Genomic DNA, 27632 nt, shown 5'->3' with positions numbered 1-27632 from the left:
ATCTATACTCGATGTTAACGAATTTCTCTTCTTCAGAAATGCTTTCCTTGCTATTGCCAGTCTACATTTTATATCCTCTCTACTTCGACCATCATCAGTTATTTTGCTCCCCTAATAGCAAAACTCCTTTACTACTTTACTAAATACTATCAATATGGTTTTTACACTGGAGGTTTGGGAAACCATGTAGATGTTCATGAAACAAAGTCCTTCACAAATTATGTCTGGTAATTTAGCACAACTGTAAATCATCCAGAACAGGAAGGTGGTCATCATCAGTCATAATATCATATGCATTTTATTTCATTAGATTTCATCTAACAGCACAGCTATAATCAGAGATGTAAATAAAAAATCAACACAGGAATCAGCACGAAAAAAGCACACTAACCAAGAATTGTGTCACAGTTGTGCCAATTGCACAATTACATACTTTTACAGGTATTCATATAGACTTAGCATAGTTATAATGACACACATTATAAGAAAATATTACCATGTATAAACATCACTCAAACTGAGGCTGCTGTTTACAGATCCATATGGTTAGACTCTGTTTACATGATGTTGGATGGCCAATGCCATCTATTTCCATTATCTATATACTCCCTTTGTCAAAAATGTTCCAGGCCTGATTTTTTTTTAAACAAAAAATTGCACTTACCAATTAATGAACCTAGTGATTATTGAAGAAGCCCCCTTAGCTGTCTTTAAACAGTTTCCAATGTTTCTGTAGGTCTTGGAAGCAAGCAGGGAAATTTTCAACTAGAATACGTATAAGCTCATTTGTCACAGTCTGTTGGATGTCAGTGATATCTTAATGAAGCTTCCCTTTCAGTCACCTTCTCACCCACAGAAACAAGAAAATGCAAGGTGAGAAGTCAAGTGAATATGGCAGATGTGAGATGCCAATATCAGAATGTCTGGCCAGATTATCGGTAACAGATAAAGTAGTATGAGGTCTTGCATTGTCATGCAGTGAGAACTAGTCCTGAAAAGCCACAATTCTGGGCAGCAATGTCGAATTGCTTGTTGCAAACATATCAAGACTTGATTGTAAAGATTCTGGTTCACTGTTTCACCTGGAGGAACATACTCATGGTGAACTAATCCTTTACTATCAAAGAATGTGGTCCACACTGTCTTTGTTTTCAAAGGTTGTCACTTGACCTTTTTGAAGGCTGGTGATCCAGGACTCTGCCATTCAGCACATTGACGCTTTGTGTGAGGGTCACACACATTGGTAATACCAACTTTCATCCCCAGAAATAATCTTTGACAGAAATTTGGGATCATGTCTGGCTCTATCGAATAGTACAGCAAAAATTCTGTGCCTTTCTTCTTTCTGGTAATCTGTTAAGTGTGCAAGAGATGAGTTTTGTATTAAGTTTCCATTTCCCTAAATCTTTACGTACAATCTTATAACACATGTCACAATTCAAATTAAGTTCTTCTGATATAGACACACAGTTACAAGAAGATCTTGCAGTAACTGCCTTACACACTCCACGTTTGCACCGATACGTGCTGTAGGTGGGCGACCAGCCGTGGGATCATCTTGCACTGAATCTCTGCCTTCACTAAATCTTTTGTGCCACTCAAAAACACAACTTATTGAAAGTGCCTTGTCTGCATATGCTTGCTCAATCATTGTCCATGTGTCAGAAGCGGTTTTCCTGAGATTAATGTAGAACTTAATGTTCACTGTTTTCTCACAATCAGCACCCGTTGTGTCACTATAACTAGTGCACCAAGAACTGTGTGTGTTGCTAAGCACAACCCTGCCACCTAGTGAGTGCATGTGGAAACATGGCCAAGGTCATTTCAAGGATGCACACATACTAGGTAACATAAACATGTTATTTGTTCCTTTTTAGTACTGCAAACTCAGAAATAAAATAAAAAAAAAAACCTGTTGTGGAACTTTTCTGCAAAGAGGGTGTATAAGAAATGACTGAAGATAAAATTTATACATGAGATTAAAATTAATTCAAATAATAATAATAATAATAATAGTAGAATGCAATTTTTTCTGGCAGCATATAAATTACAATAGGCGTTGTGGCAAATATTGCAATATATTGAGTTTGTTATAATGAGGTACATTAAAACGTGTTAAAAAGTTTATCATTATCGTAAAATACAACAAAATGTCTATAATATACTTGCTAGAAAATTTCAAAAAACTTAAATGGCATTAATTAATATTAAAAACTTCATTACAAAGTGTCCAATCTGCAAATACTGGAAAGACAACATACATTTTTAGTCATACAGTTTGTATTCATATGGTACACCTCCAGTATTTCAGATTGTACACTCTGTGATGTAGTTTTTAACATCAATGTGTGGTATTTTAGTTTTTTGAAACTTTCTAACAAGCTTATTATAAAAATTTTATTGTATTTTACTTTCACCTGATTCAAAATTTCATTACATAGTGTCAACACAAATTTGTATTGGTAATTATTTTGTAATCCAAAAATGTAACACATAAATTGTAAAATCGACAAATGTAATTTTGATGCCAGTTTGTTACTCCTATTTTAATATTCTAAGGATTAAAGTTTTTTTTAAACACGTTTATGCTTGTACATGCTAAAGTTACAGTGTAATATGTGCCATTATAACTAAGCTGAGTGTACATGAGTATCTATAATTGTCTGAGGGTGGTTGGGTGATTTGGGGTTGGTCAAACACCGAGGTCATCGGTTCCATCACAATGGGGAAGGAATTCTGGCCATGCCCTTTTGAAGGAACCATCCCAGCATTTGCCTGAAGCAATTTTGGGAAATAATGGAAAACCTAAATCAGGATGGCCGAACGTGGGTTTGAACCGCTGTCCTTCCGAATGAGAATCCAGTGTGCTAACTACTGTATTGTCTCGCTCATTATAATGGTTTGAAATTTTGCAATTGGCTTTGTGTACAGCTGTGACATGGGTCTTGGTTAGAGTGCTTTTTTCTGCTGCTTCCTGTGTTTTTTTGTATCAATAGCACTGATGGTAGCTGCATTATTGGGTGAAATCTAGGTCTGCAATAAAATACGGATGGTATTATGACTGATGATGACCTTTTTTTCCCCACTGGATTACATCTGTCCTGGGGCATAATTAATCCTATGGAGTCAAATCTGATGAACTGTATATCATAATTTTATATTACATGAAATTACCATTGTCTGAATAAATCAATTTTTTTTCCTTTCCCAATATTAAATAATATTCTCTTGCAGCACGTGTGAAGTTCATAAAGTGGTGGGGGAAAATAATGTAAAAACTTGTGGTACTGTTATTCAACAAGAAGAATTGTGTATGGTGGTAAGGGAATGAATCTGGGTTGTAGACATCCCAGAGTTAGTCGATTTGAACATTGAGCATACTGTGAAGGAAACCAGAGAAAGACTTGGAAAGAAAATTGAAGTTCAGGGAGGAGAAACAAAACATTAAGGCAAGCCACTGGCATTGTAATTTTGTCAGAAATGGCAAAGGACTTGGAAGACCAATTGAATGGCAAGAATGGTGTCTTGGAAAGAGATTATATGGAGAAACAACAAAAGTAAATGAGGGTAATGGAATGTAGTTGGATGAAATCGGGTGGTGCTGAGGAAATTAGGTTAGGAAATGAAAACTAGTAAAGGTTTTTTGTAAGTTGAACAGAAAAGTAACTGGTGGATATAAAATTCAGAATGGCACTAGCTGGAAAAGTGTTTCTGGGAGGGAATTGTTAACAAATGCTGAGTATTAGATGGGTAAATCAGATAACTAGTGAACAGGTACTGAATTAAACTATGTAATTGGGCAATGAAAACCACTCTCATGAAAAAACTAAAGTGTAGAAAATCTCTCAGAAATCGAACCTGGGACAGAGTGAAATTGCCCAGGGGCTACATACCACCTCTATGGTTTGAAAAGTTCTCGGAACGGAATAGAAAAAAAGTACTTACACCACTGAAACATTTTTTTATTTTTCAACGTAGTATCCTTGTAGATTAATGGACAGGGTCCAACTATGTTCCTCCAGGCCTCCAAAATAGTTGTTAACTCCGGCTATCAATTCTTCATTTGAAGTGAATCTTCACCCACCAAGAAAAATTTTCAGTTTTGGTATAGGATGGAAGTCTGATGGAGCAATATCAGGTGAATAAGGTGCGCGTGGCAACAATTCATGCCTTAGTTCATGTAATTTTGCCATAGCGATCGCAAATGCTTTTGATCCAGTATCAAGAGTCGCGGAACCAATTTTGCAGATAATTTTTTCATTTCTAATTCTTCAGTTAAAATGTGATATACCCTTTCAGATGAAATCTGGCAAGCATGAGCAATTTCATGTGCTTTCAATTACCATTTTGCACACTTTTGCAATGATTTCTGGAGTAGTGACATCTTGGCCGACCACTGTGCGGATCATCATCTAAGCTCTCCTGACCAAATTTAAATTCATTTGTAGACTTGGAAACAGATGAATATGAAGGAGCAGAGTCCCCCAGTGTATTCTGGAAATCAGCATGAATGTCCTTTGCTTTCATATCTTTCTTTATGAAGTACTTAATCACTGTTTGAATCTCAATTTTTTCCATCTTTGCAAATCACTACATGTGAGCAACAACAGAGCCACACCACTGTCACAGCTCTTTTCCAAGAGCCCTGACATGGCATGTTTTTACAGGCAACAGTCCAATGAATATCACGTGAGCAACTCATTGCGCTAGTGCTGACCTCTCGTGGTGATTCTGAGAACTTTTCAAACCATCCTTGTACGACCAATCTAATGGAAGAAATAAAAATGCTAATACCTCCAAACATTTTTTTTCGAGCTCAACAGAATTTCTCCTGCAACACTCATTACACTGTCTTCCCTGTAGAAAAAAGTATGGAACAGAATGTCTTAGGCACAATCTATGGTTCAATGCCAAAATGAAAGTTTCCTTCTGTGGAGAACTGATGTGATAATCAAGATAATTGTAGAATATTTTGTGTAAGTAAAGTAAAGCTTTCTGTAACAAAAAGGTAGTACTCATACTTCCTCTTTTTCCACAATGGGTGGAATTACCCCGAAATATGTGTCAATTCACTCTGCCTCCCACTTATCTGGTAACTGCAGACATACAGTAGACGCACTTAGAATTATACTAACTTAGCTCTTACTTCTGTAAGACTAAAATAAAAGAGAGATGGAATTTAAATTTGCAGCACACTCAGGTCATAGTTGGGAGGGTCTTTGAGACATAGGATTATAAATTCTCATTTCAGAGAACTGATGGCATCCACATGCAAGAGAAGACACACTGACTAAACTGCCAGTTAATAAATCAAAAGACTGAGTAGAGTTACACACTACAGACTATACCACCTTATACATCTATACTTTGCAAACCACAGTGCAATGTGTGGCAGAGGGTACATCTCATTGTACCAGTTATTAAAATTCTTTCTGTTCCATTCACAAATGGAGCGCCAGAAAAATGATTACTTGAATGCCTCTAGTTGTGCTGTAACTATTCTAATCTTATCTACGTGAGCAATAAGTGGAGGGTTATAGTATATTCCTAGAGTTATCAGTTAAACCCAGTTCTTCAAGCTTTGTTAGTAGACTTTCTCAGGATAGTTTATGTCTGTCTTCAAGAGTCTGCCAGTACAGTTTCTTCAGTATCTCTGTGACACTTTCCCATGGACCAAACAAAACGATGAACATTTGTGCTGCCCTTCTCTGTATACATTCAATATCACTTGTTAGTTCTATTTGGTATGGGTCTGACGCACTTGAGCAGTATTCTAGAACTGGTTGCACGCGTGATTTGTAAGCGATCTACTTGTGGACTGATTGCACTTCCCCAGTATTTTACTAATAAAGTGAAGTCTACCATCTGCTTTATCCACAACTGAGTGTATCTAATCATTCCATTTCATATCCCTACAAAGTGTTACTACTAGGTATTTGTAAGAGTTGGCCAATTCCAACAGTGACTCTTTGATATTATAGTCATGGGATACTATGTTTTTTGTTTTGTTTTATGAAGTGCATAGTTCTAAATTTTTGAGCTTTAAAGCAAGTTATAAATCTTTGCACCATTCAAAATCTTATCAAGAACTGTCTAAATATTTATGCAGCTTCTTTCAGACAGTACTTCATTACATGTGACGGCATCATCTGCAAGACACCTGAGGTTACTATTAATATTGTCTGCACGGTCAGTAATATACAACATGAGCAGCAAGGGTCCCATCATACTTTTCTGGGGCACACCCAAAATATTCTACCCTTAATGCAAAGTAGGGTACTTGAAATAAAATCTCTTAACCATGATCTAAAAGCTAACAACATTTTTATAACTGATGTGTGCTTTTATCTACTCCCAATGGGCAAGCAGAAATTGTTGTTATCTCTATTCATTATATAACAAGTTCATATAACTATACTTCACACGTAGATAACTAATCTGAGATTAGTGTAGCAACAACTAACAATACTAATGATTGTGGTGAAACTTAAGAAAGAAGAGAACTTTTGTAAAAGTATCATCTTTATCTATATAGGAAGAGGTTGATCTTGTATAAAAATAAGTCTCTTCTATGTATCTGAAAGATTACACCACAGGAGCAACTTTAAATAGATGAGTGGCAACTTTTTTTACTTATCACCTCACATTTGCAGTAATAATCATTTTTTATGTTACATGAAAATGTAGCTGAATGATGCATGGCACACAGGAATAACTTGTGTACATCATATAGAAACTACTGATGCATGTCACAATCAATTACAGATGCCTTTTTTAATTCATGTTTATTTTGTACTGTAATTATTTTCTTACATTAACTGTTTTGGGTAGGATAATTCAAATTATTTTAATGGTGTAAAGGACATTTGGACTGATACTAATGAAGAAGAAAAATCATGGCTGAGGCAGCTGCTTGGTACTGAGGAGGCTGTAGATGAAACTTCCTGGCAGATTAAAACTGTGTGCCAGACCAAGACTCAAACTTGGGACCTTTGCCTTTTGTGGGAAAGTGCTCTACCAGCTGAGCTACCCAAGCATGACTCACGCCTTGTCCTCAACAGCTTTTATTTTGACAGCTTTTATTTTGTCAGTACCTCATCTTCTACCTTTCAAACTTCACAGAAGCTTTCCTGCAGAAGTAACAGAGCTAGCACTCCTGGAAGAAAGGATATTGCAGAGACATGGCTTAGCCACAGTGTGGGGGACGTCTCCAGAATGGAAGTTTCACTCTGCAGCAGAGTGTGTGCTAATATGAAACTTCCTGGCAGAGACTTAAACTTGGGACGTTTGTCTTACACTAGCACTTGCCTGCCAGGCCTGCAGGAGAGCAGAAGGTAGGAGGTGAGGAGGCACTGGCGGAATTAAAGCTGCGAGGATGGGTCATAAGTTGTGCTTGGGTAGAGCACTTGCCCATGAAAGGTAAAGGTCCCGAGTTTGAGTCTCGGTCCAGCTCACAGATTTAATCTACCACGAAGTTTCATATCAGTGCACACTCTGCTGCAGAGTGAAAATTTCGTTCTGGAGGTTACAGATGTTAAATCTTAATTAAAGATTTGCAATATTCATTTATCTTTACCATTGTGACCAGTTCATTTTCTTAAATGAAGCCTCACAAAATCACTTGCACTGGTGTAGTTTTTGTTTAATACCTACAATTACTGCCAAATATTTGTTTACTTTTCTGCAGAGGTGAAGAATTTTGTTTAGGTGTTATGATAGTTTAAAAGAACAGCACATATGAAATAACTGCTAACCTGCAAGTGAGCGAGTCACCATATATCGCAGCACGTTTGTTGAGTATGGTTTCAAATCCCTGATTGCCATCGTGTCTGTCATCGTAATCGTAGCACACATCAACATCAGGCAGCACCTCAGCAGACTGTCTTGTTGACTGTTCTCGCCAATTTTCATCCAGCAGAGCATCATAGCTACGATTATGCTCACGAGGCTCACCAAATCGCTCCACCCCACCTATGTATCAAGCATTTTTAGAAATGATATGAAACAAAAAGTACATTATATTAACATTTTAAAATGCTGTCTGAAATATCAAACATACTACATCAGTTGTTGAGTAAAAAGAAAAAAAAGTAAAACAGCAGGTAGTAACAGAAAGAATCCATAATTGCAATTTAACAGAAAAATGAGACTATATTTTCTGCACTACAAATGGATGCCACATGGAATGAAGAAGTGAAATGTTCAATGACAGCATAGAAATTATGCATTAGTCCAAATAAATATCAAACTAATTAGCAAAAATGGTCAAGCTAAGATGAAATGCAACATATACAACTGCAAAATAAAAATTTGACTGTAAATTCGTGAAATTTTGTTTTTAAAATATTCACTGTAGCTAAAATTTCATTATTGCTGATTATTTAGAATTATTAAAGTTTTCAGCTTCTGAGAGTGATAAGGTCAATAGCAGTAGTGGCATGAGCAAGTGTTGTACAACAGAAGTAACATTATTTTGGAAATGGTGAAGAGACACCCATTTAGCTTGTTGATTAACTATGTTTGTTAGTTTACATTTCTCTTTAGAGAATGCCTTTAAAATTGAAGCTCTTGTAGCTATACAAAAGATTTCAACATCAAATCCTGTAGAACATTCACATTTTTGTACTTTTCATTTACAAATATCTAATACTCCATTAGATTTACACTGTGAGCTAGGGTAAATTATATAATTAACATAACTATATATTTGAAAACTCTTAATGCATAAAGTGAATAGGAAGAATAAATACCATCCAATACATTCTCCAAGCTGCGAGCTCTAGTTACAATATTGGGTGATGGTGTTCTTGCTGATACCATGCGCTCTGAATGTCTTCCTGGACCAGAACGTGCAAGCCATTGTTCAAGCTGACGATGTCGTGACTCGCACAGTGCATGTCCATCTTCAACACAGCGTGTTAGTTCAGATAACCGGCCCTGTGTACGGCGCTCCAAGCTTGAAACTTTGCGATCGAGTCGTTCATGAGCCTGATCGATATGCTCTTTCAGTTCCTGTTTATCTCGGTCCAGCCGGGCCTCCATGTGCCGGAAAAATGGGGCACAGTAGCATGTGTATCCAACGCCTACTGGGCCCTGTCATGGAGAAAATATCAGCATTAACAGAAATTTCAAAAACTATTATAATCACAGAGACATATATTAAAGTGTATGAATGCTGTTTTCACACAGACAACTTTTGGCAGGGAATCGAAGAGACTGGTCATAATGGGCTGATGTCCTGCAAAATTAAATCTCCTTGTGGAGATGTTAAGCGTGTTTAAGAAGCTTCTTCCAAAATGTTGGCTTAGCTTTGATTACATTATGTTACTCTGGATGTCTATTGGCACGTGATCCTAGAAAAATTAATATAGTTACATTTGAATTTGTATATGTATTGCAAAATATGGAATGTCATAGCCACAGTCTCTATAGAGCTATGATATTCTTTCTCTCCTCTCTCATTCTAATATTAACATTTAAATACCCCTGAAGTGACATAGATGATGCTGAGTTGAGTAATTTAATATAAGGTAGAGGGGGCCGCAAATGTTGCGAAATATCTCAAAAGTGGATAATAAATGTAGTGGTGGTGGTGGTGGTGGTGGTGATGGTGGTGGTATTCAGTCTGAAGACTGGTTTGATGCAGCTCAGCATGTTACTCTTATCATGTGCAAGTGTCTTCATCTCCAAGTAACTACTCCATACTCCATTCTACATCCTTTTGAATCTGCTTACTGAATTCATCTCTTGGTCTCCCTATGTTATTTCTACCCCCCATGCTTCCCTCCAGTACTAAACTGGTGATCCCGTGATATCTCAGAAGGTGTCCTACCAATGGATCCCTTCTTTTACTAAGGTTGTGCCACAATTTTTTTTTTCTCCTCAGTTCTGTTCAGTACCACCTCAGTAGTTATGTGAACTACTCATGCTTCTTCAGCATTCTCCTGTAGCACCACATTTCAAATGTTTCTAGTCTCTTCTTGTCTTAATTGTTCCTTAATTGTTTATAACCCTTGTTTCTTTTCCGTACATGTCTACACTCCATATAATACCTTCAGAAAAGACTTCCTGGCACTTAATTCTATACTCGATGTTAACAAATTTCTCTTCTTCAGAAACACTTTCCTTGCCATTGCCAGTCTACACTTTATACCCTCTCTACTTTGCTTTTCAAATAGCAAAACTCATCTACTACTTTTGCGTCTCATTTCCTAATTTAATTCCCTCAGCATCTCCTGATTTAATTGAACTACATTCCATTATCCTTGCTTCGCTTTTGTTGATGTCCCTCTTATATCCTACTTTCAAGACACTGCCCATTCCATTCAGCTGCTCTTCCAAGTCCTTTGCTGTCTCTGACAGAATTACAATGTCATCAGCAAACCTCAAATTTGTTAGAGAAACCACTGCTTCCCTTTCATGCCCCTCAACTCGTACAACTGCTATCTAGTTTCTGTAAAATCTGTAAAAAGCATTTTGCTCTCTGTATTTTACCCGTGCTACCTTCAGAATTTGAAAGAGAGTATTCCAGTCAACACTGACAAAGGCTTTCTCTAAGTCTACAAATGTTATAAATGGATTTGCCTTTCCTTAACCTGTCTTCTTTGACAAAACATAGGGTCAGTACTGCCTTGCATGCTCCTACATTTCTCCAGAATCCAAAATTATCTACCCAGAGGTCAGCTTCAATCAGATTTTCCATTCATCTGTAAAGAATTCATGTTAGTATTTTGCAGCCATGACTTATTAAACTGATAGTTCGGTAATTTTCACATTTGTTTGTACCTGCTTTCTTTGTAATTGGAATTATTATTTTATTCTTGAAGTCTGAGGGCATTTCGTCTGTCTCACACATCTTGCTCACTACATGGAAGAATTTTGTTATGTTTGGCTCTCCAAAGGCTATCAGTAGCTCTAAGGAAATGTTGTCTACGCCCGGGACCTTGTTTTGACTTAGATCTTTCAGTGCTCTGTCAAATTCTTCATACAGTATCTTATCTTCCATCTCATCTTCATCTACATTCTCTTCCATTTCCATTTCCATAACATTACCCTCAAGTACATGTCTTTGTATAGACCCTCTACACACTCCTTCCACCTTTCTGCTTTCTGTTCTTTGCTTAAGACTGGTTTTCCACCTGAGCTCTTGATATTCATACAGGTGGGTCTCTTTTCTTCAAAGATCTTTTTAATTTTCCTGTAGGTGGCATCTACCTTTCCTGTAGTGATATGTGCTTCTAAATCCTTACATTTGTCCTCTAGCCATTACTGATTACCCATTTTGCACTTCCTGTCAATCTCATTTTATAGACATTTGTATTCCCATTCACCTGCTTCATTTATTGCATTTTTATATTTTCTCCTTTCATCAATGAAATTCAATGTCTCTTGTGTTACCCAAGGGTTTGTAATAAGCCTTGTCTTTTAGGCTACTTGATCCTCTACTGTCTTCACTTTTTCATCTGTCAAAGCTACCCACTCTTCTTCTACTGCATTCCTTTTCCTTATTCTCGTCAATTGTTCCCTGATGCTTCCTCTTAATCTCTTTGCAAACCCTGGTTCTTTCAGTTTATCCAGTCCCATCTCCTCAAATTCCTACATTTTTGCTGTTTTTTTCAGTTTTAGTCTAGAGTTCATAACCCATAAATTGTGGCCGGAGTCCACATCTGCCCCTGAAAATGTTGTAAAATTTAAAATCTAATTCCAAAATCTCTGTCGTATCATTATATAAACAATCTAAAACATTCTGATATCTCCAGGTCTCTTCTACATATACAGTCTTCTTTCAAAACTCTTAAACCAAATGTTAGTGATGATTAAATTATGCTCTGTGCAAAATTCTACCACGTGGCATCTTCTTGCATTCCTTTCCCCCAGCTGATATTCACATACTATTTTTCCTTCTCTTCCTTTTCCTATTATCAAATTTCTCCAGTCTCCCATTCCTATTAAATTTTCATTCCCTTTAATTATCTGAATAATTTATTTTATCTCATCATACATTTCTTCAATGTCTTCATCATCTGCAGAGCTAGTTGGCTTGTAAACTCACAATACTGTGGTGTGTGTGCACTTTGTATCTGTCTTGGCTACAATAATGCATTCACTGTGCTGTTCATAGTAGCTTATCCAAGTCCTTATTTTTTTTATTTATTATGAAACCTATTCCTGCATTATCCCTGTTTGATATTTTATTTATAACCCTATAGTCACCTGACCAGAAGTCCTGCTTCTCCTGCCACCAAACTTCACTTACTTCCATTATATCTAATTTTAAACTATCCATTTCCCTTTTTAAATTTTCTAACCTACCCGCCTCATTAAGGGTCTGACGTTCCACACTTAAAACAGTAGAACACCAGTTTCGTTGCTTCTATTTTTCAATATTCTTTTGTAATTGTGATCTATCATAAACTAAGAAGTTACATTATTATTGGCCTCCCTGTATCCAAGCAAAAGCTGTTCTAATTTTTTTATTTCTTTCCTTTTGTCCCCCTTTTTTGTTTACAGACATTACTTATTTGTGATGCAATACAGTACGTATTTGTTGTGCTAAACTTTGCAACTAACCAATGGAAACCACAAGACCAGTATATAAAATAATTAATCTTACCTCAATGTAAGCACGTAATTGTCTAATGCAATGCAAAAAAATACTGCCTGCCAGACACAAAACTCAAACCTTGAGCCCCATGCCTGAAAGTTGCAAATGTAGGCCTAGAGCCTTCTTGGGTTGGGATGGTCAATGATGACAAACTGATAGGCTACACTGCTCCACATGCAGTGAAGTACATCTGGAGACGTTAAGTGTTCAAAATTTGTCATCAACTTTTGGGGTATTTCCTGACATTTGCGGCCCCTTGTCCAATGTATTAAATTATGTTTAGTATGTTGTGCAGCGAGGCAAACTGATTGGTTTTCAAGAAGAAACCCATATTCGGAAATGAATGGCTTGTGCACTGGAGAGTGTTAAAGCCTGAGAATGAATGGTTCAGACAGTTTATTTCGATTATTTGTGGTGTTGTAATATGGAATATATGCAATCCTTTAGCCAGCTGTGTACGACTTGGACAACCTGAGCCTAATAACATTTCTGTGCATGCACTACATTCCTCCATATGGCCCTTGTGACACCCTAGTGCAAACATATTGTGATCTGCCACTGCAGTAACATTGTTAACAGCTGTGTGACATGTATCAGTACACAGCTGTGGAAATGACCAACATTCTGCTTTCATATGGAAAAGTGGATTGCAATGGGAGAGCTGTTGCAAGACTGTATGTGGAGCTTTTCCCCAAGCACACATATCTACATTCGTGCCCATTGAGAGATGCCCCAGAGAATCCATAAAGTAGGATGTAAGTATTTTCTGCATGAAATGTGTTCGTTCAGTAGCATTTGGTTCTTGGTACTTGCAAATACTATCCCCAGTCTACTGTTTGCCTTTGATAAATGCCAAAACATGATGCGGTTCATCCATGCATAGCTCGAAGACTATGGTTGGAGAAGGACGTGCTGACAGTGTTCAAAGAGGATCCAGCCATCAGCACTCGGCAGGTGGCACATGTGCTGCACATGGATAAAAGAGCTGTGTGGCATCTTGTCCATGAACCCTGGTTCCATCCGTATCATCTGCAGAGGGTCCAGGCATTACGAGAGGAGGACTGCCCACAACGGGTACAGTTTGCGTAGTGGTATTTACAACAATGCATACCTCAGCCACAATTCCTGAGCTTGATGTTATTCATGGATGAATGCACATTTACTAGAGGTAACATATTAAACTTACACAATATGTTGTAATGAAGACAGCATTATGAATTACTCGTGTGTGTGTGTGTGTGTGTGTGTGTGTGTGTGTGTGTGTGTGTTTTAAAAAACCTTCACCAACTTCAGACAAATTTCTGACTTTCCAAGGACAGTTCATTTCGTAATGATACGGTACATGAGTTTATCCATTTGAAAGGAAAAATGTACACTCACAATGTAACTTCTTCAAAAATGCATATAAAGAAAAATGCTTCAAAGATTAATTTGACATTCAATTATATTGTTATGCAGTATGTATCATCATCACAAAAACAAAACTTGATTGACATCACCACAATTTCTGTGCCAGCCAAGGAATTTTCACTCTGCCTTCAAACTGTTCATTTTTTAGAGGCTGATGGCATCAAATGTAGCCAAAAAGATAATGTGGGGCAGTGGACAGGAATATTTCTCAAGTGAATCAAAAGTCCAATCTATGCAGCTTTATTGGGGTTTGTTGCACCCATTAACACAGTGATAGGCTTTTTTACAATATGAGGCAATCCATCTCTCCTCCTCTCTCCCTCATTCCCATAAAGTATAAGTATGACAATATATACATGGTGTTTCTTTTAACCTGAGGCATCTAAATATCACAAAAATGATCCATCATATGAAAACAATGCTCTATATGAGAAATTAAAATTAGTAAAGGGGACATCCATCTGAGCTGCAACTGGACACCTCCTAATACCACTCCTCTGTGGGCAGGTTCAACCTTGTATTTTAAGATGGGAGCCACCCCCCCCCCCCCCCCCCCCCCCAATATTTTTATTGCATATCCAGATTCTAAGCCATAAAATATGTACAGTTACCTCAGACCGATGTTTACATTCATAGTAGGTGATACTTCAATTGACAAATATTGAGTGTTCCCGTTTTTGCAATTAAGAATTGATGCATTTGATTCTACCTTTCATTTGTGTTGTAAATGTAAACCTCTGTTCTAATAATTGATATTTATGTTCAGAATGTACTTTAGTATTGCAAATTTGATTGTACAGTACAATATAGGTAGCTGTTTCAATAGCTTGTTAGAAACTATCTTAAGCATGATCCAGGTCTGTTTCCATTGGGGTGCTTGATATTGGGGAGTCTTGTTGCCTCACCATTTGTCACTCGTTTCAAGGACATTTGACCTGATTAAAATGGTTGTGGTTTGTATTCTGTCGGTAGCTGCATAGTAGTCAGCACAATATTTATGACAGCTGGATGGAAACACCTGCCAAAATCAGTCACCCTGATGGCAGTATTTCAGGATGGCCACTAAAATCAAGCATTCTTTGTTTGGTGACTCACTACAACCACAAAAAAGAAAACTACATTGCCATATGAGTAGCTTGCTTGCCACAAATGTCAATGTCTAGTCATATGTTTATTGTACAAGGGATAGACAAAATAATGTAAACACCTGTACTTACTTGGGAATGGTTTGTTAATAATGGGTTGGACATCCATTTTCCCATAACACAGCTGTAATTCTTCATGGAATACTGGCATATAATGATTGTATAGTCTCCAGTGGAATAATATGCCACTCTTTGATCAGAACCTCTTCTAAATCCTGTAGTGATGAGGGAGGCAGAAATCTACTCCGGAGTCTGTGCTCCAATACTGCCCACGAGAGTTTGATAATGTTGAAGTTCTGGCTGGGGAAGAGACCACAGTTCAGTTGTATGCTCCTCATTCCACACTTGTACTGTCCTGACTATATGAATGGGTGCATTATCATCCTGAAATATGGCATCATGTTGGGGAACAACATTTGAATCATGGGGTCCACCTGATCACCTAACATGTTCACATAATTGTTGGCTGTAGCATGGCCTTTGAGAGTAATGATGGGACCAGCAGAATACCATGATATGAATATCCACACCATCAAACTTCCACCCCCATGCTTAACTGTTGGAATCAAGCAATCAAAATTGCAGGCTTCTCTTGGCATTCTCCAGACATAAATCCAGCCAGATGTTGGAAATAATGAAAACATTGGCTTGTCGGACCATATGATGTGTTTCCACTGATGCTGTCTAGGATTTATGCTCCTGACATCCTATTTTATGCTCCTTTGCATTGGTTGTTGTCACTAATGATTTTGATATAGCAGCTCATCCACTTGCTTTATGGAGTTCTCAGCAGATGGTGTTGATAGATACGGGGTCCCAAAGTTGGCTATTGAGCTTGGCAGTCACTTTAGTCACCGTAGTTTTGTGTTGTTTTGACACAATTCATGTTAGCGCACAACAATCTCTGTCATTTAGTTTTGATTTGCATCCACTATCACATTTACGTGATGATGTCTTCCCACACTTTGTCTGGGCTGTCATGACTGTTGAAGCAGTTGATCTTGAAACATTCAATAAGTTGGCTATCTTGGTTACTGATGCTCCCGCTAATCGGGTCCCCACATTCTGCTCTCTTTGGAACTCTGTTAGGTCTTTCATTGCACATTAACCTTGGCCTCTGAATGCAAATAAGAAGTGTGCACTACTCATAAACAACCTCCACTGATGCTTAGTCTGTTCTGAACATGCACAGTACAGTGTGACTCATGCCTTACCTGCGTTGCTGACCATCAGACACAACCATCCCATTACTGCCTATCCTCTGCACAATCACATTTGCAAACACTCAAGTAATGTTTGAAAATCAGAATTAGCCACTGAAACACCAAGTTTTACATTTACATCCTAAATTAAATGTAGAATCAAGTGTGTTACACTGCAACATTTTCGATATATTTGGTTATCTCAAGTTAAAACAAGCATCCTATATATGGTGCGATATAGGAACTGGAGACCTTTGATGATTTGTTTTCTTACCTTTCGAATGTTTCCAGCTAAATCTAGATAATATTGTTCACCCTTTTTCAGAGGCTCTTGTGGTAAGGAATCCAGATTTGGTTGTGGAAATGCTTTAGGATCTGGAAAGTAATGACATCCATAAGGTGACCACTGCTTGCCTGTTGGCCTTTCAAAGTGCACCTTATGGGTGTTTTTGTGCTGGAAAAAAAAGTTGTTTACTGTTGATACAAGTAACAATTTATCCTTTAAAACACAAGTTGACTAAATTATGATTAGATGTAAGAAGGAATGAAGGAAAGGTTTAGGAGTGGAATTAAAACTCAGGGTGAAAGGAAATCAATGAGAAGCTTGACTGATGACATTGATATCTTCAATTAATATGAAGAACAATTACAGGAACTGTTGACTCAAATCAACAGTCTAATGAGCCCAGAATATGGACTGAGGGTAAATCAACAAAAGATGAGGATGATGACAAGGGGCAGAAATGGGATTAGTGATAGCTTAACATAAAAATTGAGGACCGCATAGTAGATAAAGTGAAGGACATCTGCTATCTTGGAAAAAAATAACACAAAGGAGATGAAGCTAATAGGAGATAAAAAGCAAACTAACACAGGCAAAGAGACCAAAAGGAGCTTGGAAAAAAATAACACAAGGAAGATGAAGCTAATAGGAGATAAAACGCAAACTAACACAGGTAAAGAGAGCAAAAGGAGCCTGCTAGTATCAGAGAAAGGCATTAATTTGAGCGAAAAAGTTTCAGAGAATATGTGTCTGGAGCTTAATGTGATTCAGAAGATAATATGGTCTTTGTGAAAACCAGAAAAGAAGGAATCAGAATGTTTGAGGTAAGGTTTACAGAAGCGTGCTACATATTCAGTGGATGGATAAGATAAGAAATTAGGTTCTTTACAGAATCAGTGAGGAAGGGAAGAAGGGACAGGAGGTCTAACATGTGTTAACACATCCAGGGGTGGGAACAACTTCCATGGTACTTGAGGGAGCTGGAGAGGTCGAAAATTGTAGAGGAAGACAGGGACTGGAATATATTAAACAAAATAATTGAAGGTGTTGGGTGTAAGTCCTACTTTTAGATGAAGATAGAAGCATAGGAGAGGAAATCATATACCAAGTTAGATAACTGATAACCCAAGATGAAGCAAAAATTAAATAAAAGCACAGTGTCTTATATTTAATAAAAGTGAATATATTACTCATGCTACTAGTGAAACATACTCAAAATCTGCAACACTGTAACACAATTTTCTTCCGTGTTAAACAAGCTACTAGTTTTAATTAAGAATTTATCTACAGATGGGAATGATAGTCCAGAATAAGCAATTTCAATTTAAACTGAAAATATGTTTCGTGAACTACATGCAAACTTTGTTATTGGGCAAATAATCACAGATTTTTGTGGTTGCATATTCAACCATTTTGTCAGCCACTGACAGTCTTAATGATGAGACAAAATGTAATTTTTTCTTCTAATGTAGCAGCAGTGGATATTATTATTCTTCATTATTCTTCTCAATTTGTGATGGACTATTTATGACAAATTTCATAAGCACATATCTATCTTGCTAAGTACTATACACTTGTGGGTGAATATCAAAAGTTATTCCCACTGTTTACTTTCATGCAATAGTTGCTTTCTTTTTAAATGATGAGTTACCGCAGAAAACTGTGACGTAGAACATTAACAAGTGGAACATCTATTAAGATTATGTTTTCCAAAACTACCACTAATCCAAGAACAAATATTATTGATGAATGAATATTTCATCCATAAAAAATTGATAAACGTAAATAAAATATTTGTAGCTTGTCGCACTATTCATGGATACTAAATAAAAACGCTGTTACATTTTTTTATTATCTAACACCTGCAACATTGGATAAGTAATCATATAAATAGTACTCTCAGCCTAAAAAAAACCCTGTGGAACCCAAAATGTCATCCTTCTTGTAAGAATGAACATAGATAACAATTTTGTTCAAAAGCAATAAATCAAGTTGCTTTTTACATCCTGCTTGCACATTTAAATACCAATTATGTGTTTGACGCAACAATAAGCTTGAAATAACAGATATTAACGAACCTTCTTCTTATCTTTGTGACGGGTGCTGCTGTCTTTACTACTTGTCCCACTCTCGTTCTTTTCCCGTTTCTTATCATTCTTTATTTCCTTCTCACGGACAGTCTTTGTGTACTTTGAATTCGCCCTTGATACAGGGCAGTTGTCCAGAATAGAGAGAATTTCATTTAGATCTTTCCGTAAAGCAATATCTCTTGCTGTCTCATTTTGCTGAAACAAATTTGCTAATAAGACTTAATACAAATATGTGAATGACAAGGAAAAATCTTTTGCATTATAATATGAACCATGGATAAAAAATGATTAAAATTTCTTTTATTGACATTATACCTTATTTTTAAGACTTTTGTCACAACCAGCCTCCAACAATATTCTTGTAAGTTTTCTGCGACCCATAGCTGCAGCAATGTGTAATGCAGTGTCACCATTCTGCAAATAGAATGTCAAAATTCATACGATTTCGTAACTGCTCAATATGGGTGATGGTGTTAACATAATAATTGCTTTAAAATTTTAAAGAAAATTTTAATTAAGGAAGGCAAATATGTTTTGTTGTTGTCTACATAATAGTTAACAATAGCTTTGAAGATAAATGTGACTAGTTTCAATATGCATGCTTCAATATACATATGCATGTTTCAATATACATGCTAGTGAGCAAATGAAGTGCAGTAACTTCTAGTTGTATTTTGCACTTGTTTTTCTGTGCTTGTTGGCACTGACTTATCGGACATGCACCTTATGAGAAATTAAAAGGAATGGGAGCCATGGTGATTCATAGTTGGGAGCTCCAATGTTAGGCGCGTAATGGGGCCCCTTAGGGATACGGCGGCTAAGGAGGGGAAGAAATCCAGTGTGCACTCCGTGTGCATTCCGGGAGGAGTCATTCCTGATGTGGAAAGGGTCCTTCCGGATGCCATGAAGAGCACAGGGTGCAGCCAGCTGCAGGTGGTGGCACATGTCAGCACTAATGACGTGTGTCGCTTTGGATCTGAGGAAATTCTCTCTGGATTCCAGCTGCTATCTGATTTGGTGAAGGCTGCCGGTCTTGCTTACGAGATGAAGGCAGAGCTCACCATCTGCAGCATCGTTGACAGAACCGACTGCGGACCTTTGGTGCAGAGCCGGGTGGAGGGTCTGAATCAGAGGCTCAGACGGTTTTGCGACCGTATTGGCTGCAGATTCCTTGACTTGCGCCATAGGGTGGTGGGGTTTCGGGTTCCGCTGAATAGGTCAGGAGTTCACTACACTCAGCTGGCGGCTACACGGGTAGCGGAAGCTGTGTGGCGTGGACTGGGCGGTTTTTTAGGTTAGAAGGCCTCAGGAAAGTGCGGGATGGGCTGCAATGTCAAAGGGTGCTTGGCAATTACAGGACGTGCTTGGATCAAGGAACAGTTGGAATTATAGTTGTAAATTGTTGTAGTTGCGCTGGAAAAGTCCCTGAGCTTCAAGCGCTAATAGAAAGCACAGAAGCTGATATCGTTATAGGTACAGAAAGCTGGCTAAAGCCTGAAATAAGTTCTGCAGAAATTTTTACAAAGTCTCAGACGGTGTTCAGGAAAGATAGATTAGGCAGAATTGGTGGTGGAGTGTTTGTGTCTGTCAGTAGTGGTTTATCTTGTAGTAAAGTCGAAGTAGATACTCCGTGTGAATTGGTGTGGGTGGAGGTTATACTTAACAGCCGAATTAAGTTAATAATTGGCTCATTCTACCGACCCCCAGACTCCGATGATACAGTTGCGGAACAGTTCAGAGAAAGTTTGAGTCTCGTAACAAATAAATACCCCACTCATACGGTTACAGTTGGTGGGGACTTCAACCTACCCTCGGTATGTTGGCAAAAATACTTGTTCAAAACCGGTGGTAGGCAGAAAACGTCTTCTGAGATTGTCCTAAATGCATTCTCCGAAAATTATTTCGAGCAGTTAGTCCACGAACCCACGCAAATTGTAAATGGTTGCGAAAACACACTTTACCTCTTGGCCACAAACAATCCAGAGCTGATAGAGAGCATCATGACTGATACAGGGATTAGTGATCACAAGGTCATTGTAGCTAGGCTCAATACCATTTCTTCCAAACCCATCAGAAACAAACGCAAAATAATTTTATTTAAAAAAGCGGATAAAGTGCCACTAGAAGCCTTCCTAAAAGACAATTTCCATTCCTTCCGAACTGACTATGCGAATGTAGACGAGATGTGGCTCAAATTCAAAGATATAGTAACAACAGCAATTGAGAGATTCATACCTCATAAATTGGTAAGAGATGGAACGGATCCCCCGTGGTACACAAAAGAGGTCCGAACGCTGTTGCAGAGGCAACGGAAAAAGCATGCGAAGTTCAGAAGAACGCGAAATCCCGAAGATGGGCTAAAATTTACAGACGCGCGAAATTTGGCACGTACTTCGATGCGAGATGCCTTTAATAGGTTCCACAACGAAACATTGTCTCGAAATTTGGTAGAAAATCCGAAGAAATTCTGGTCGTATGTAAAGTACACAAGCGGCAAGACGCAGTCAATACCTTCGCTGCGCGGTGCCGATGGTACTGTTACCGATGACTGTGCCGCTAAAGCGGAGTTATTGAACGCAGTTTTCCGAAATTCCTTCACCAGGGAAGACGAATGGAATATTCCAGAATTTGAAACACGAACAGCTGCTAACGTGAGTTTCATAGAAGTAGATACCTTAGGGGTTGCGAAGAAACTCAAATCGCTTGATACGGGCAAGTCTTCAGGTCCAGATTGTATACCGATTAGGTTCCTTTCATCTAATAATTTCCGGGTATGCAGCCGGATCCCGTCGACATTCTGCCACGATATTTCGGCCCAGAGACGTCCGGCCATCATCAGGTGAGTACACAACTACTGAAGAGCCCAGGTGCAGTCGCGGTATTTATACCGATTCTCGCGCGACTGCACCTGGGCTCTTCAGTAGTTGTGTACTCACCTGATGATGGCCGGACGTCTCTGGGCCGAAATATCGTGGCAGAATGTCGACGGGATCCGGCTGCATACCCGGAAATTATTAGAAGAACAAATACGCCGGGAAAATTTCAGAAGTCACAGGTTCCTTTCAGATTACGCTGATAGTATAGCTCCCTACTTAGCACTCATATACAACCGCTCGCTCACCGATAGATCTGTACCTACAGATTGGAAAATTGCGCAGGTCGCACCAGTGTTCAAGAAGGGTAGTAGGAGTAATCCATTTAACTACAGACCTATATCATTGACGTCGGTTTGCAGTAGGGTTTTGGAGCATATACTGTATTCAAACATTATGAACCACCTCGAAGGGAACGATCTATTGACACGTAATCAGCATGGCTTCAGAAAACATCGCTCTTGTGCAACGCAGCTAGCTCTTTATTCTCACGAAGTAATGGCCGCTATCGACAGGGGATCTCAAGTTGATTCCGTATTTCTAGATTTCCGGATAGCTTTTGACACCGTTACTCACAAGCGACTTCTAATCTAGCTGCGGAGCTATGGGGTATCGTCTCAGTTGTGCGACTGGATTCGTGATTTCCTGTCAGGAAGGTCGCAGTTCGTAGTAATAGACGGCAAATCATCGAGTAAAACTGAAGTGATATCAGGTGTTCCCCAGGGAAGCGTCCTGGGACCTCTACTGTTCCTGACCTATGTAAATGACCTGGGTGACAATCTGAGCATTTTTCTTAGGTTGTTCGCAGATGATGCTGTAATTTACCGTCTAGTAAGGTCATCCGAAGACCAGTATCAGCTGCAAAGCGATTTAGAAAAGATTGCTGTATGGTGTGTCAGGTGGCAGTTGACGCTAATTAACGAAAAGTGTGAGATGATCCACATGAGTTCCAAAAGAAATCCGTTGGAATTCGATTACTCGATAAATAGTACAATTCTCAAGGCTGTCTATTCAACTAAGTACCTGGGTGTTAAAATTACGAACAACTTCAGTTGGAAGGACCACATAGATAATATTGTCGGGAAGGCGAGCCAAAGGTTGCGTTTCATTGGCAGGACACTTAGCAGATGCAACAAGTCCACTAAAGAGACAGCTTACACTACACTCGTTCGTCCTCTGTTAGAATATTGCTGCGCGGTGTGGGATCCTTACCAGGTGGGATTGACGGAGGACATCGAAAGGGTGCAAAAAAGGGCAGCTCATTTTGTATTATCGCGTTATAGGGGAGAGAGTGTGGCAGATATGATACACAAGTTGGGATGGAAGTCATTACAGCATAGACGTTTTTCGTCGCGGCGAGACCTTTTTACGAAATTTCAGTCACCAACTTTCTGTTCCGAATGCGAAAATATTTTGTTGAGCCCAACCTACATAGGTAGGAATGATCATCAAAATAAAATAAGAGAAATCAGAGCTCGAACAGAAAGGTTTAGGTATTCGTTTTTCCCGCTCGCTGTTCGGGAGTGGAATAGTAGAGAGATAGTATGATTGTGGTTCGATGAACCCTCTGCCAAGCACTTAAATGTGAATTGCAGAGTAGTCATGTAGATGTAGATGTAGATGTAGATGTTAACATTCAGTATCCGCTCAGATTCACAGTAGTTGGTAGCAACAAAGGTCAAGGTACACACATAGCCCCCTCTCAATAACAATCCAGGTGTGCACTATATGACTGACATCAGGAGTCCTCTGAGTCAAATATGCACCAACAAATAATACATGCATTGAATTACTCTGGATTCATGTGGTAACACTGTCCCCAGTGACACTGCAAAGAAACAGGAGCACATTTTCTGCCTGTAGGTCTGGTTGATGTCAGAACCATCTTGCTGCATAAATAACCTCCCCATTCTCCAGGGACTGTTCCTCACAAAGTGGATCCTTTGTTGGGCCAAACAGATGGAAATGTGTCTGTCCAGCACATAGGAGATCGGACAGGTTTGCGCAACCTTGTTGTGATGACAAACACCTCACCCAACAACTCCCAGTGCTTTTGTTCATTGCCACATCTGCATAGACCATCTTATATGTTTAAAAGTGTGCTTGTATAAACAACTGCTGTACCTTTAGTGATGTTTTGATTATGGAATGGTGGTGTCGTTCTGCTGTCTGTGAAGTGTGGTTAGCATAGGTAATTACTTGGAATGGTGGCTTCTGTATGGGACCAGAAAAGATTCAGCTTTTTCTGGGTGATCAGATGTCGTTGCCTTCCTTGAATTGGAAAATAAACTACTACCCTGCAGCCCACATATGTATTGTTAAATGGTCTCTAAGTTGATATGTTGACCTGCTAAATGCTTAACTTTGGAGATGGTCTGCCTCTGTGTTTAGTGTGAGCATTCAATTATGCATCAATGACCTTCCTTATGGAGGCAGATATTTTTGAAATGTGTAACTAGTAATGAGTTATGTGGCCAATGTCTGCCTTTGTACTGTTTCAGACTTCATAAAGTTAAACAAAATGTGGATGAAGATGTTAATAAAGTATGTCTGTAGCTAACTTTGTTTTAGATGAGTAGCCATTTCATGCCTTGTATCCAATTGCAGCCTGTGAAATATTTTTATTCCAATGTGGAAAATGAAGGTAGGATAGAGTGAGAAAGGACAGACAATTAGAGACAGAGCACAAGCTCATTTGGAGAAGGACAAGGGAAAGAATTGGCTTGGTATTTCTGTATGCACGTTGTCACACTCATGATAATTTTAAGTGCAAAGCAAGCAGAATTTAATTTTTTTGGCATGTGGTCACTGTATCACAATTACCCTTAAAAAGCTTTTATGTAATTAAAGTGGGACACCAAATACAGCAATGCCAGCAATAGGAACAGCCATAATAGCTGCGACTTACCTTGTTTTGATCTGAAACATGGCACTGGGCACTAATAAGAATTCTTGTTACTCCAGCATGTCCATACCTGGCACTTGTGTGAAGTGGTGTATCACCATACTGTGGAAACAGAACAGCGTGCAGACATGTATTTGAAATTTAAAAAATGCTTAATGTTACGTGAAATGGTTATATACATTGGCAAAAATGTAAGAAATATAAACAAAAGGGGACTTTTTACTATGAAGTTTTTGACTGTTTCCAAGTGTGTGAAGGTGCAGAGTGAATCATCAATAGTTATTTAACTGTCTGAAACTAATTTTGGATTAATGTGCATGCTATGCCATAATCCATAAAAGAGAAGATTCTTTACTATCTGGCAAGGAGCAATACCTTCACAGCAAGTGATACAAAATGACAAAATGATCCAAATATGTAATTGGGAAATGATCATCAAACTGGATTTCAGTCAAATAAAGATACCCATACAATTGACTTGGACTTATCAAAAGGCAACAGAGATGAACACACATACAGGGTGATTAGAAAGAGGCTGAAGAGTTTCTAAGAGTGTCACAGAATAGGTTGGGATGTGAAATAAATTTTAAGAAAAAATTTGATATGTAGCACTGCTTCTGAGTTAACTGACATTGAAGTTAGCCAATCAGGCCATTGCACACACAAATTCAAATGCCACACCAGAGGCAGTGTTATAGAATGTGTTCTTAGTTTGGTTTTCTAAAACCAAACAAGCGGCCAGTATAAAAATTGGCCCTAGGGTTGCAGTAAGGATCGAACCCAAGCCAAAGGCTGAGCAATCTCACTATAAGAACAATGGACACTAATTGTATCTGGCTGGCCACTTGAATTTCTGCATGCAGTGACCTGATTGGGTAACTTCAATGCTCATTTATTCAGAAATGGCACACTGTATTGAATTTTTTTCTTGACAAACATTTCTCAGCAAAACCTACCCTGCAACACACTTACAAGCTTTTCACACTGTACCTGATCACCCTCTATATTATCCAAACAAAACTGTCAACTTTTAAAGGCATTGGTTCTTCAATAGTAAAAAAAAGAGTTAATGGTTGAAGGAAGAAAGACTAATCAGAAAAAAGGTCACTCATGTCTCATTAAGGGGAAATCAATGATGACTTGTAAGCTACCGATAAATTTTAAAACCTGAAACACTCTAACTGATACATAAGATAGGTCAAAAGCTGTAGATGGAATATTTTGGAACCTGAGGTGTTATATATGGTCAAGAGGATAGCTGCCAAGTAATAGGTGATAAAGAACTCTTTTGTAACAGAAGCAAGAATGACATGAAAATAGAAAGCAACACAGGAAAATTAAGTTGGTAAAAATAGAGAAGAAGCAGCCAAGGAAGAAAAAGAACAAGAATTCACAAAATGTAGACAAAAAGAAATAATGTACAAAAAGGTATGGTGTGATTGGGTACAGAAGTGAACAACAGGTAGCCAATAACATGAGTAATTACTGATAATTTGAGATCATGTGTGTCGTGGAAATCAAATACATGCTTGAGACTGAGCTTTCATATTTGAGGTTGCGCATTGGTTAGTATATGCTATGGGCTGTCATGCACATGGCCTTCCTTCTGGTGTAGCACACATTAACTTACAAGAGAGGGTTATACTGATTTTCATGGCTGCAACTCTTGATCTGCTTGTGCAAGATGGGCTAGGTACATTGGGAATGTTTGTGTAGAGGGCAGCAGTACCAGTGATAGGTTGCCACGTGAGGCATAAGAGGGAGGTTGAAACACATTTCAGATGGTCCAGAAAATAGGAAGTGTTTTTAATATAGGAATGTGAATGTATGGTTGCAAGTGTTTCACCAATCACAAGAATGACTCATTAAGTTTGATACTTCAATGCAAACAATTACTTGATAATCAAGGTAATATAAAACAGTGAATTTTGCAACACAGTACACTGAATAATGAAAAAAACTCTGAAAGATGAAGACTAAATTTAGATGATTCTGCAAACAATATAAAAGAAAGAAGAGAGACACAACAGATATTGTTATCTGAATAAAGTCAAATAAATTTGAACTGTTGTGCCACAGACATTATGTTGTGTCGCAGACATTATATTACAAGCAATAGCACCTAGTTTAAATGACTGCAGTGAATGAATGAGCCTATGATAACTTTATGTTTAATATATCTTTGAAAGGCAAGACATTTACATTATTACATTCATCACAGAAAGCATTACTTACATTATTTTGAAGGTCAGGGTTGCAGCCTGCTAAAAGCAACTCACGGCAACTTTGATTATGCCCATTTTGACAACAGAGGTGGAGAGCAGCAAATCCACCACAGTTTTTTAGATGAAGATTAACTCCACGACATCGAGCCAGTGCTGCTACAGTACGGCTGTAGCCTTTCCAGCTAGCTTCATGTAAAGCTGTGTTGCCATGCTGCAACAACCATAAAACATATCACTTTCTGTAGCTCTCTCAACAGGTATGGATACAATGGGAAGGGTGGAGGAGGAGGTCAACAGGCTCATGTTCCCCCTCTTCCTCAAAGAAAATTTTAGTGAAAGTGTTTATATTTTTACGTATATCTGTTTCCAGGTTTCTCATTTAACTTTTGGAGAATAAAGCAACATGAAAAATAAATATCAAAATGGCAAATCATTTTGGAGCATTACAAGCTCCTTTCAATGCAGGATGCATTTCATTCACTTGTCTGTGTTGTCTAGCTCATGTAGATGGTCTTGTAGCCTGATTAGCTGCAGAAAACATTCCAACCAACTGAAGAAACCCATTCATAGGCTGATCGCACCTGTTTTGAACAATGAACCTAAGATGGTTTCTATGTCCATGCACTGATCCCATGATCTACATGAAGGAAAGACCTTTCACTAACAAGAAAACACAACATGAAGACTGACTTTTTCCAAACAGAAGTTGAAAACAATTCAAAGAAGCAGTATTACCTATGTTTAACAACATATAGCTACACTCTGCAGACCTGTGTCCTTAGTCATTATACTGAATGAAATACTGCTAATGATGTGAGTGCACATTGATTTTATTTCATTTAAATTAAGACACTGTCTACATTGTGTGAGAATTTGTTACTATTATAGCTATTAA

At 38.2% G+C, this 27632-nt stretch overlaps 1 protein-coding gene across 1 annotated transcript in view; it reads right to left on the bottom strand.

Moving 5' to 3' along the window:
• Positions 1-27632, bottom strand: part of LOC126326837 (ankyrin repeat domain-containing protein 6-like) — a 638792-nt gene that overhangs the window by 25946 nt on the left and 585214 nt on the right. The window contains exons 6-12 of the mRNA XM_049995795.1: positions 26748-26948; positions 24516-24614; positions 19050-19148; positions 18723-18929; positions 16636-16815; positions 8751-9093; positions 7755-7971 (exon numbers count right to left, since the gene is read on the bottom strand). Of these exons, the coding sequence (XP_049851752.1) occupies positions 7755-7971; positions 8751-9093; positions 16636-16815; positions 18723-18929; positions 19050-19148; positions 24516-24614; positions 26748-26948 (1346 nt within the window). The remainder of the gene's footprint in view (positions 1-7754; positions 7972-8750; positions 9094-16635; positions 16816-18722; positions 18930-19049; positions 19149-24515; positions 24615-26747; positions 26949-27632) is intronic.

Source organism: Schistocerca gregaria, chromosome 2 (genome assembly GCF_023897955.1).
Source record: "Schistocerca gregaria isolate iqSchGreg1 chromosome 2, iqSchGreg1.2, whole genome shotgun sequence".
NCBI classification, from domain to species: Eukaryota; Metazoa; Arthropoda; class Insecta; order Orthoptera; family Acrididae; genus Schistocerca; species Schistocerca gregaria.
The sequence above is the reverse complement of the archived record's forward strand: the minus strand, read 5'-3'. Positions and strand labels throughout refer to the sequence as shown.